This window comes from Bison bison, unplaced genomic scaffold (assembly GCF_000754665.1).
Source record: "Bison bison bison isolate TAMUID 2011002044 unplaced genomic scaffold, Bison_UMD1.0 scf7180017864491, whole genome shotgun sequence".
Classification (NCBI taxonomy): domain Eukaryota; kingdom Metazoa; phylum Chordata; class Mammalia; order Artiodactyla; family Bovidae; genus Bison; species Bison bison.
This window is the reverse complement of record NW_011495050.1, coordinates 23,914,972-23,927,985: the sequence shown is the minus strand read 5'-3', so window position 1 is coordinate 23,927,985 and position 13,014 is coordinate 23,914,972. Positions and strand designations below refer to the sequence as shown.

Below are 13,014 nucleotides of genomic sequence, written 5' to 3'. Positions count from 1 at the left end.
GAGAGATGTGCACAGGTATTTGAAAACACAGCTATTCCAACAGCCTTGAGCATTTAGCATGTTCTGGGCATCAGGTCCCATATTTTTCAGAGGGAATGAAAAGCAATGATTAATCAGAAGTTGGTTAAGTGGTGGTCAATTAAAAGAGCTTCTTCTGTGCAACTTTATTAACACCTGATTCAATATTGGATACCGTGTTCTAGAACATTCTTGGGGAAAAGAAGGTGAGATTGGAGTATGTGGCTTAGACTTTAGGCCCAAGCAAAGCTTCTGGTCTCTCCCCAGTCTAATATGGGGCCAGCACACCCAAGTGTCTCTCTGAATTAGGCTTTTAGGTACAGTGACCTGCCCACTCATCACTGTGGTACTGTCAGTGGCCTGGAACATGGACGTCAGATAGATCAGCAGCTCTTTCTGTGGAAGGGACACTGTTGCTGGCGAAATCTTGGCTTTCTCTACCCACTGAAGCCAAATAAACAATTCCAGAGACAGAATTTGGAGGAAATAGAAAGGTGGGTTTAAGCTAGCAGAGAAGGGGACACAGCCGGCTGATCCCTCAGGAACTGTGCCCCACCTCCATGAAGAATCTAGGGCCCCTTATAAGATGAGGGCTCGCAGTCAGGAGTCAGTGGTGAGGAACCAAGGTGACAGGATCTCGATTTCTTCCTCTGTATTGTTTTGAAGACTGGCATCAGTAGCCCAGTGGTTGAGTCTGGCGGTTCGGGGGCTGTGCAGCCTTCTTTCCAATGTGTAACTACAAGGGGAAGGGTGTTGTAAGGTAAACACCAGATCCAGGATATATTTAGCTTAGAATCAAAGGAAAATAGGTGTGATGTGTGTAATTCCTGAAGAATTAGGGGGCAGGAAAGCAAACTTAGTTAGAGACATGCAGAGTTAGGAGCAGTTAAAGTTAAAAAAAAACACACACACAAAACTAGGAGTGTTCAGGCCGGCTCACTGTTCTTTTTATCTTCTTTGTTCTCAGGAAAGGGAAAGAAAAAAACCTCATTCCTCTTTTTTTTCCTTTTCACTGCAGCAACACTAACAAGTGGGTAACCTGAAGTCGACCCAGCTAGCTGACCGCAGACAGCCGTATCCAGGGTTGGGAGATTTTCAAGACAGCAGCTGGGGCTCAGGGTGAGGAGGTTGGAGGTGGGGAGTTGTTGTTCGGTCTCCCAGTCGTGTCCGACTCTTTGTGACCCCATGGACTGCAGCACGCCAGGCCTCCCTGTCCCTCACCATCTTCGGAAGTTTGCCAAGTTCATGTTCCTTGCATTGGTGATGCCTTCCAGCCATCTCATCCTCTGATGCCCTCTTCTCCTCCTGCCCTCAATCTTTCCCAGCATCAGGGACTTTTCCAATGAGTCGTCTGTTCATATCAGATGAGCAAAATTCTGGAGCTTCAGCTTCAGCCCCAGTCCTTCTAGTGAATATTCAGGGTTGATTTCCCTTAAGATTGGCTAGTTGATCTCCCTGCTGTCCAAGAGACTCTCAGGAGTCTTCTCCAGCACCACAGTTCGAAGACATCAGTTCTTTGGCGTTCTGCCTTCTTTATGGTCCAGCTCTCACAACTGTATGTGACCACTGGGAAGACCATAGCCTTGACTATACTGACCTTTGTCAGCAGAGTAATGTCTCTGCTTTTCAACACACTGTCTAGGTTTCCTGCCGAGAAGTAATCGTCTTCTGATTTCATGGCTGCAATTAACATCGCAGTGACTTTAGAGCCCAAGAAGAGGAAATCTGTCACTACTTCCACCTTTTCCCCTTCTATTTGCCATGAAGTAATGGGGCCAGATGCCACAATCTTAGTGTTTAAAAAATATTTAGTCTTAAGCTGGCTCTTTCACTCTCCTCCTTCATCCTCATTAAGAGGCACTTTAGTTCCTCTTCACTTTCTGCCTTTAGAGTGGTATCATCGCATATCTGTGGTTGTTTTTTTTTTTTTCCTCCTGTCTTGATTCCAGCTTGTAACTCATCCAGCCCAGCATTTCTCATGATGTGCTCAGCATATAGGTTAAACTAACAGGGTGACAGCAGACAGCCCGGTCGTACACCTTTCTCAATCCTGAACCAGTCAGTTGTTCCATACAGGGTTCTAACTGCCGCTCCTTGACCCGCATACAGGTTTCTCAGGAGACAGGTAAGATGGTCTGGTTTTCCCGTCTCTCTAAGAGCTTTCCACAGTTTGTCATGAACCTCATAGTCAAAGGCTTTAGTGTAGTTGATGAAACAGAGATAGATGTTTTTCTGAAATTCCCTTGCTTTCTCTATAATCCAGTGAATGTTGGCAGTTGGATCTCTGGTTCATCTTCCTTTTCCAAACCCAGCTTGGATATCTAGAAGTTCTCGGTTCACATAATGCTGAAGCCTAGCATTTTAAGCATGACCTGACTAGCGTGGGAGATGAATGCAATTACACTCATTACTGCTGCTGCTGCTGCTGCTAAGTTGCTTCAGTCGTGTCCGACTCCGTGCGACCCCATAGACGGCAGCCCACCAGGCACCCCTGTCCATGGGATTTTCCAGGCGAGAACACTGGAGTGGGTTGCCATTGCCTTCTCCGATTACACTCATTACTATCACCCAATTACTAACAAGTGGGTGACCCAAAGTGGGCCCAGCTGACAGCAGACAACCATATCCAGGGTTAGGAGATTTTCACGACGGCAGTTCAGGCTCAGGGTGAGGAGGTGGGAGTGTCTCCTGCTAATACAGGCTAGTGTGGGCTACAGCAAGGCCGTCCTGTGACTTGCAGCCTGGGGCACGTGCCAGGGCTTGATGTCCTTGACCTCTGTGCCCTGAGTGTCCCCAGCTATTCATTTAATGATACATTAGTTCTTAAAAGCTGATACATTAACTTTTAGAAAGATCTGGTGCTAGCTCAGTGTTTATATTGTGACTCAAGTCCAGCAGCTGGCTGACGTCCATGACATTCAGATCCTGAGACTGTGTGAATGCACTGTTCCCACCAAAACGGCTTGTGTGTTAAAACCACAAGTATCAGGCTTTATTAGAAGTCTGTAGGGAGGGACATTAGAGAAAACAACACCTTAGCAGAAACTTAATGAAGCCTGGGAGCAAAAGAATAAACTCAACACATGTTACCAGCCTTTAAAAATCTTTAGCTTTTCCCTTTGTGCCTTTTGATTACTGTGTTTGTATGTCATTATTTTCTCAATGCCTGGTTTTGCTTTTTAAAACTGTACATGTGCGTTAATTTGAAGATTCGATTTCCTTGTTATTATTTACAAATTTTTCGGTATTCAGATAGCCTAAATCGTTATTTAGAGGGAAACATTTTTAAGGAAAAAAAAAAATCCATAATCCTACCACCTTAACACAGGAAGCAAAGCATTTTTATTTTTAATTTTCAGGTTTTGCCTTAGAGCTCTATTGAAAGTGGATCTAATCACTGTAAATATACAATTTTCAAATCTACTTTTTTCACCAAATTTTGTTCTCCTATTTACAGTTATGTTATGCTACTAATAACTACCTACTGCCTCAAATGGAACTCCTGAGTATGCCCTACAAAACCCACCCCACTTGCACCTTCCTCATCCCCGAGTCAGCCTGAATCCCTCTCTTTCTCCCTTCACCTCTAATCTGAAAGGAATCTGACTGGCCCCCTTTCAACCTGGTGTACTGTCCCCTAGGGTTGCCAGAACAGAGAACCACAAACCAGGTGACTGGTAACCACGGAACTGCATTGTCTCCTAGCTCTGGGAGGCAGAAGTCTGACAAAGTGCTGGCAGGGCCGTGAGCCCTGGGAAACCCATGAGGGGGACTCCTTCCTTACTGCTGACGGTGGCTGTTGGTCCTCGGCACTCCTGAGCCGCGGCTGCTTGCTCTCGTCTGTCTTCATGCGCGTTCTTCTCTTCCTATAAGGACACCAGTCACCCTGAATTTGGAGAAGGAAAAGGCGACCCACTCCAGTATTCTGGCCTGGAGAATTCCATGGACTGTATAACCCATGAGGTCGCAAAGAGTCGGACACGACTGAGCGACTTTCACTCACTCACCCTGGATTAGGCCCCAGACGGATGACCTCATCTTAACTTGATTGTATTTGCAGAGACACCAGTTTCCAAATAAGATCACATTCACAGGTACCCGGGCTCAGGACTCCACCAAGAGTGGGGACACGCAAGTCCACGAGAAGCACCCAGAGCGCCGCGCCTTTCTCTCCTCCCCGCCTCCTTCCCACGCTGTGCCGGCTTAAGTCTCTCCCACCCTTTCCTCACAGGGGTTATTTAGTAACCGCCTAACTGGTTTTCCTTCTGTGTTTTCTTCTGGCTGTGCTAGGTCTTTGTTGCAGTGTGTGGGCTTAGTCACCCTGTGGCATGTGGGATCTTGGACTTCCCAGGTGGCGCTAGTGGTAAAGAACCTGCCTACCAATGCAGGGGATGTAAGAGATGTGGGTTCAATCCCTGGGTTGGGAAGATTCCCCTGGAGGAGGGCATGGCAACCCACTTCAGTATTCTTGCCTGAATCTGGTCCAGAATCCTATGGACAGAGGGGCCTGGCGGACTACAGTCTGTAGAGTCACAAAGAGTCAGACACGACTGAAGTGACTTAGCACTCACACACATGTGGGATCTTAGTCTTTCCCCCCAAGAGATGAACCAGCATCCCCTGCACTGGAAGGCAAATTCTTAACCACTGGACTACCAGGGAAGCTGGTGTTCTAGTCCCATCTGATTCTATGGTCTCTTCTCGATTTCTTTGTTCAAAACCCTCCCCCTGGGGGGTTTACCGCCTGCCCACTCAGAGTAAAAGCCAAAGTCCTGGCAATGGCCCCACGGTCCCTCCTGACCTGCATTCTCTCTCCAGTGACGCTGGCCTCCTCGCTGATTCTCCAGCTCACAGGCATATTTCCATCTCCGGGCCTCTGCCTCTGCTGTCGTTCCCTTTGCCGGGGGTGCTCCCTCCCCAGTGCTCCCTCCCAGTTGGTGCTCCCTCCCAGTTATCCTCCGGGCTCTGCCAACTGTCGCCTTCCTGGTGGGCCTTTCCTCACCACTGCTGTTACATCACACCCTTTCTCTCGCCCCGCTGACAGTCTCTTTTCCTTTTCACCATTTTACTTTTCTCCAAAACACTCTCTACCTTCTCAGAGGCTATGTTCTTTACTTACTTATTTTCTGTTTTATCTACCACCAGCATCCAAATGTAAGCTTCTCAAGGACTGGAGTTTTCATCTGTTTTGTTATTTGTTCCATCTTCAGCACCTAAAATAGGGTGGGGCCCAGAGTAGGTAGACGGTGAATATTTGTAGGATTAATGAGAGAAGAGGCCGGTGTATTTTCTCATGAGCTACTAAACCATTTATCCTTATTAAGTGTTCATCTTATTTTCCAGAATTTTTTAGTCACTTGTGAATGATACTGCTATAAATAGCTTATTTCATATAATTAATTTACCGCTTTTTTCAATTATGTTTTGGGGTCACAGTTCCAGAGTGAATATTGTCAAATGTCCTTCCAGAAGAGTTTTTATCGGTTTATAATGCCACCCACTTTAAATAAGTCTGACTTTGTTTCCCTGCTGCCTTGCCACCACTGGATTTTATCTTGTCTTTAATTTTGCAGTTTACTAAGTTTGCCTTGTGATTGTTTTGATTTGCATTTCTTTAACTTTTAAATACAATTGTTAGGGAATTCCCTAGGAGAAGGCAGTGGAGCCCCACTCCAGTGTTCTTGCCTGGAGAATCTCAGGGACGGCGGATCCTGGTGGGCTGCCGTCTATGGGGTCGCACAGAGTCGGACACGACTGAAGAGACTTAGCAGCAGCAGCAGGGAATTCCCTGGCAGCCCAGTGGTTAGGACTCCGTGCTTTCAATTGTTCTTATGTTCTTTAGTACTTTCTGGTATGAATTGTCTGATCCTGACTCCTGATTTTTTTCTCAAGAGGAAAGTTTTGGTTTCATATTTATTTATCCATCCTCTTTTGGGGGCAACGGTATTAATCTTTGCTTATATTTGTTGTAGGCGTGCTTCCAATCTACTATGCCCTTTACCTCTGTTTGTGTTTCTGCTTAAACTCTTGTGTTTTCATCTTTACAGCTGTGGACTACTGCGCCTCAGAAAACCACGGATGTGAACACGAGTGTGTAAATGCTGACGGCTCCTACCTTTGCCGGTGCCCAAAAGGATTTGCTCTGAACCCAGATAAGAAAACATGTGCAAGTAAGTTACATGCACATTTTTGATTGCTATTGCTAGGCACCCCAGCCGTGGAAATCTTCCAAGCAAAGAGTAGCATAGGATTATGTGCTGGAGTTGGGGGACCTTACGCCTTCTGCCCCTGTTCCTCCTCTGTCAAGCCTTTCTTAACTTGTCCTAAGACCACAGCCCACTTGAGCTCAATGTCACCCTTCCCAGCATCTGACAATGGTACGTATCTATTATCAGAGGCCACGTGTGGGAGCGCTCCTCGGGCATTTGCAGAGGATGCTGGCGATCAGATCGTATTACTTCATGCTGGCTCAGCCTAGCTGTGCCCACCGGTATTAACAGGCCTTAAGAAATTCTTTCACTGAGGCTTTGTGGCTTGTGGGCTTCAGCTCGGACTTCACACAAGTAAAGGAAAATCTCCGAGCCAGAAGGAGTTAACTGTGGTTGCCCCTGGGTGGGGGAGGGGTAGGTGGAGGGCATTTTGCAGTGAAACTGCTCAGTCTTTGTTTAAGCTATTTCGTTCTATTTGATTCTAACTATACACATCCACAGGGCTTCCCCAGTGGCTCAGTGGTAGAGAATCTGCCTGCAATGCAGGAGACACAGGCTCAATCCCTGGGGTGGGAATATCCCCTGGAGAAGACCTTGGCAACCCACTCCAGTACTCTTGCCTGGAGAATCCCCATGGACAGAGGAGCCTGGTGGGCTACAATCCATGGGATTGCAGCGTCGCAGACAACTGAAGCGACTGAGCACGCAAGCATACACATCCACATCACAATTAATTTGACCTCCCCACATGTGACCAATTTATAAATTGAGGGTTGTCGCTCATTTTGCCAAAGGATTCCAAAAGCATTTTTTTTTAATGTGAAGCTATGTCAGAACATTCAAGGGATTGTATGTGGATAATCATCATGCTATAGGAAAGTTCACTTGAGAGAAGTTTGTTTTTAAAGTACTAGGACCCAGCATTTTAAAAGAGTGAAGTTTAACAGCAATTTAGAATGTCACCTCGAAGCATACATCAATTGGAAAACAAGATTTCAATTCATAAAAAGGTCACGTACACACAACCTTTCTAAAAACATGTATTATGTAAAGCAGGATGTGCCTGCATAGTTTTAAAAAGCATCCTCCCAAACTCCTGAAACATCACCTTGCTCTTCAGTCCCTCTGCTTGTCATGTGCTCAGTCTCTCAGTCGTGTCCGACTCTTTTGCAGCCCCGTGGACTGTAGCCTGCCAGGCTCCACTCCTCTGGAGTGGGTTGCCATTTTCTTCTTTAGGGGCTCTTCCTGACCCAGGAATCGAACCTGAGTCTCCTGCATTAGCAGGTTGATTCTCTACCACTGAGCCACCTGGGAAGACTGGGGGCTCTTCAATCCCTACATCTCAAACAAACATCAGAGCTGGCGTCAGGGGTGGAGGATGGAACTATAAGGGACACAGGAAGTCAAAGCATGGATTTCTGGAGCCCAAACCACATGCCAGCAGCAATGAAGAAGGCCAGGTCCTTCCTAGAGAAGATATCTTGGCTGAGTCTTGAAGGCAGAGCCACCCTTCACCACGTGAAGAAGAGTGAGGTGGAGGTGGCTGGGAGGAGGTAAGATGTGCAAAAATATCAGCCAGACAGACTCAGTGCCACGCCTGGCACCTGACTGGCTTACAGTTGCTTATTGAAAGAATCAATGACTGTGTGAATGGACTGGGCTGTCCCTAGTCTCCCTTCCTTTGTGAAGCTATAAGCCAGCAGCCTAGGCCAAGGTGGCATTCAGGGAGTTGTGGTTGCTGGGCTGATGAGTCAGTTCTGTCCATCAAAGTGGAGGCCATTGGCACCAAGGACACTTCCAACCCCAGATCATCTGTTTTTGCTGGGTGATCTTGGGTAAGTCACTGATGCCTCAGTTGCCTCAACTGATGTAGGGGAGGTATTACCGCCTATTTCATAGTGTTGTCTTGAAGACTAAATGAGAGCATTCATCTAAACCATTTGGCTCATGGCCTAGTGCCAAGCAATTCTTTAAGGCATGACACTGGCTTCAAAGGCTTTAAATCGGAACTTACTGAGCATATACTTGAATATTCATTGGAAGGACTGATGCTGAAGCTGAAACTGCAGTACTTTGGCCACCTGATTCAAAGAATCGTCTCATTGGAAAAAACCCTGATGCTGGGAAAGATTGAAGGCAGAAGGAGAAGGGGATGACAGAGGATGAGATGGTTGGATGGCATCACCAACTCGATGGACATGAGTTTGAGCAGGCTCTGGGAGTTGGTGATGGACAGGGAGGCCTGGCGTGCTGCAGTCCATGGAGTTGCAAAGAGTCAGACACAACTGATCGACTGAACTGAACTGAGCACATACCACATGCCTGGGCTGAGTTTAATAGGGCATAAAAAATTCAAAATTCAAGCCTTCCACTGGAGGTTGGTTGGAACACAAGCCGGGTGGAGCAGCTCAGTCACCGGCAAGGTGTTACATGACTAAAAGCTCCCAGGGTGACGCAGACAAGACTCTCGGCAGGAGTTAAGGGAAGGAGGAGGCCAGTTGGATTAGAAGAGGTGGGGACGCTGCTGCCACCCTGGGATGAGGCCTGGAGGAAGGCACGGATGCCATCCAGTCTCCTTCCTGCCCCTACAGAACGCCTTCCCGGGCCAGGCTCGCTTGACCTCACCCCAGCCCCTGGCCCCAGAGCCTCACCATCAGCATGCCCCGTAGCCCAGAATCTCCCAGGACGTGGAGAATGACAAGCCCCAGGGAAGCAGAAACAAGGAGGCCCTAGATAGAAGTAGACAGCGCAGCGCAGGGGGCCTGGGAGAGGCGTTCAGCTGAAAGTCAGGGGTGGTGGGAAGGGGTGGCAGGGACTGTCCGGCTGGGAGGTCTCACCGGCTAGGCGCGGAGGTCGGCAGGTCAGCTGTCTCTCGGCCTTGTTGGAGTCAAGACCCAGAAGGGGACCACCCGCGTGTGTGGGCCCAGAAGAGTAGCTAGGCAGTCAGCCTGTGGTAGATGTGTGCCCTAGAAGGATCCCCTTCTTGCTGTGCTTGGGGCAGGGCAGGAAGCCCGACCTGGGGAGGGGACTGCCACGAAAGCAGAGGCCCCCAGAGGACTCGGGGGGCTGTGAGCATGGGTGATAGGCAGTTTGGTTGTAAGAACCGAGATACTTGGGAATGTTCCAGATCTGTGACAAAAACAGGAATGCAAGCTGAGAAACAGGAACGGTTAAGAGGACACACACACAGGATGGAGGTGGGAGCTCAGATATCAAGGCAGGGGTCCTGTTAGTGATTCGTGAGGGGTCATGTTGGCGTCCAGCCAAGCCAGAGCCTGGCCGCTGCTCTGATGTTGAGAGATTTAAAACAATCTCTTTCCATTCCTCATTAACTTGCAAAAGATGAAATAAAAGAAAAACTTAGTTCTTTAATTTTGAGTCTCTATTTTTAATCAGAAATATATTTGAAAGCTAATCCAATTAGTAAGTATACAATTATTATCTAAAAAAGTAGACTAGTCAATCTAATAATATATCAAGCATGATTAATTTATGATGAAGCCAGACTGTACATAATAGAGCTTTATGTTCAAGTAGCATTCAAAAAAACACCACCTTTTATATCAGTTCCTTACCCTAAAGCATCCCATACAAATCTATCCGAATATTTTCTAGACGGGAGAAGGCTATAAATATGCAGGTGCCGTCAATTTGCAAAATATTGGCAAGACCCTTTTTTTTATTGTGGTAAAATATGCATAATATGAGCTTTATCATTGTAACCATTTTTAAGTGTGCAGTTCAGTGCCGTCAAATGCATTCGTGTTGTTGTACAACCAGCTCCAGAACTTTTCATCTCCCTATACTGAAACTCTGTCCATTAAACAGTAATTTGCCCCTCCTCCACTTTCCCTACCCCTTGCCCCTGGCAATCACTTTTTAAAAAATATTTATGTGTTTTAAAATACATAAATATTTATGTAGAAGACCCTGTGCTGGGTCTTCATTGCTGCGTGGACTTTTCTCTAGTTGCAGACAGCGGGAGTTCCTCTCCAGTTGTGGTACGAGGGCTTCTCATCGCAGTGGCTTCTCTTGTTGCAGAGCAGAGGCTCTAGGCCTGCAGGCTTTAGTAGTTGTGGCTCCCGGGCTCTAGAGCAGAGGCTCAATAGTTGTGGCACACGGGCTCAGTTGCTCCATGCCACGTGGAATCTTCCTGGGAGTCTGGCAGAATACAGTCCACGGGATCACAGAATCGGACGCAACTGAGCACACAGGCACATCATACAGTAGATGAAATAGAAGAGATCAGTCTTTGAGTTTCCTAGATGGCTTTTCATTAGCCTGCTGAGCCCCAGTATCGTCCTGCCATCTGTAATGTGCCACTTACATTCTGCAACGTGCCACTTCCTACAGTCTACAACGTGAGACTTGTGTGCATGAATCAAAGACTCTTGGTTGGTAAAATAGAGTTGCCGTATGATCTAGCAATCCCACTCCTGGGCATATATCCAAACACAACTATAATTTTAAAAGATACATGCACCCCTATGTTCATGTATCCACAATAGCCAAGATGTTGAAACAACCTAACTGTCCATTGACAGATGAATGGATAAGGAAGATGTGGTGCGTGTATACGATGGAATATTTCTCAGCCATAAGAAAGAATGAAATAATGCCACTTACAGCAAGATGGATGGACCTAGAGACTATCATACTAAGTGAAGTAAGTCAGAAATGGAAAGATATATACCATATGATAGCAATTATATGTGGAATCTGAAATATGACACAAATGACCTTATCTACAGAAACAAACTCACAGATATAGAGAACAGAGTTATGGTTGCCAAGGGGGAGGGAGGGCTGGGGAGGGGTGTGTTGTGAGTCTGTGACTAGCAGATGCAAACTACTATATATAGAATGGATAAACAGCAAAGTTCTTGTGTATAGATAGCACAGGGAACTCTATTTAATATCCTGTGTTAAACTATAATGGAAAAGAAAATAAATGATTAAAAAAAAAAAGACCCAATTGGAAGAGGCCTTCAGGTTCAACCTACTTCTAGCCCAACCACCTGTCCTATAGTATCCTCACCATGTCATCATCCAGCCTCCACTTGAATACCCCTAGTGACAGGACACTCACTACAACCCCTGCAGTGCATTCCACTTTGTACAGCTCTGCCTCTTAGAAAGTGAGTCCTTACACTGAGCTGATCACCACTTTCTTGTACTTTGAGACCAACAGATCAAATTAAGCATCTCACATTTTCTTGGTCACTAAGAGTGAGTCATAGCAGAATAATTTTATTTCATTTAGTAGACTAGCCAGGCATAGAAAATGTGGGAGCCACTCTCTAGACTCTAATAGACAGTCTGTCGGTTCCTAAAGAGATCCCTGTGCCCTGTAGACCAGATGGAGAAATGTGTGCTGGAAGAATCATTGGTTGAGTTTGTAACTGGCTGAATGTCTCAACTGAGATCCTCCTGGGGGGATGTGTTTAAACAGCCTGGCAGGAAGAAGCATCGAGGAGGGTCCATGAGCTGTCTTCTACTCTTAGTGACTCCTTGTTCTTAGTGGGCAATGTTTACACATCTAAACTTTCAGAAAGCACTTAATTAAGAGTAATACCAATAACCATTTATTTATTCAACAAATACCTATTGGTCACCTACGATATCCCAGATACTTTTGTAGACACTGGGAATGCAGCTAATACAACAGACCAAGGACGTCCTGTCCTTATGGAGCATACAACCTATTGGAGCAGAGTGACAGAGGATTACAGATCTCAACAAGAAAGTCCCATTTGGTCAAAGACTTGAAGGAGGTGAGAGAAGGAGGAGACTTTTGAAGCAGAGGAAACAGCACTGGTGCAAGGGTCCTGAGGCAGAAACTGATGTCTGGCAGTGTTCAGGAACAGTAAGGACGTCCACATGACTCGAAGAGAGTGAGAGATGGTGAGGGAGATGCTGTGGTCCATGGAGCATATAGCTTGCCCTCTTCACAGTTATTCATTTGCTCCCAATCTCCCCAAATTCCTGCATTACCTGGAAGCTCATAGTCACTTCCCAAACAAACTGGCTTTGTTTGCCTGTATCTTGTATGTCTGATATAGACATCAAAAGCAACACATATTGTTCCCAGCAGGTTCTCTGATTATTTTCTTCTCCAAACACTGGGCACCTCCCACATAGTTCTTTATTCTATTTTACTTCTGCCATTATCCAGAGCAACTAGTTCATGATTATGTACGTATATATTTATTTTTAACCTTTTTCTAATTGCAAAAGTAATATAGACTCATTGTAGAAAACCGAATAGTATAGAAATGAAAGTGCATGAAATGAAATGATCTGTAATCTTGTTACCCACCAATAACCATTGTTAATACTGGTTTGCTACATTTCTCCTGGTCTTTCTTTTTAATGCATATGTATATATTTTTATAGAGTTGAGATCAGATCAGATCAGATCAGATCAGTCGCTCAGTCTTGTCCGACTCTGCGACCCCATGAATCACAGCACGCCAGGCCTCCCTGTCCATCACCAACTCCCGGAGTTCACTCAGACTCACATCCATCGAGTCAGTGATACCATCCAGCCATTTCATCCTCTGTCGTCCCCTTCTCCTCCTGCCCCCAATCCCTCCCAGCATCAGAGTCTTTTCCAATGAGTCAACTCTTCCCATGAGGTGGCCAAAGTACTGGAGTTTCAGCTTTAGCATCATTCCTTCCAAAGAAATCCCAGGGCTGATCTCCTTCAGAATGGACTGGTTGGATCTCCTTGCAGTCCAAGGGACTCTCAAGAGTCTTCTCCAACACCACAGTTCAAAAGCTGTCT

At 46.2% G+C, this 13,014-nt stretch overlaps 1 protein-coding gene across 1 annotated transcript in view; it reads left to right on the top strand.

Moving 5' to 3' along the window:
* MATN2 (matrilin 2) overlaps positions 1-13,014 on the top strand; it is a 164,618-nt gene that overhangs the window by 100,576 nt on the left and 51,028 nt on the right. The window contains exon 6 of the mRNA XM_010863562.1: positions 6,066-6,188. Coding sequence (XP_010861864.1) covers positions 6,066-6,188 — 123 coding nt within the window. The remainder of the gene's footprint in view (positions 1-6,065; positions 6,189-13,014) is intronic.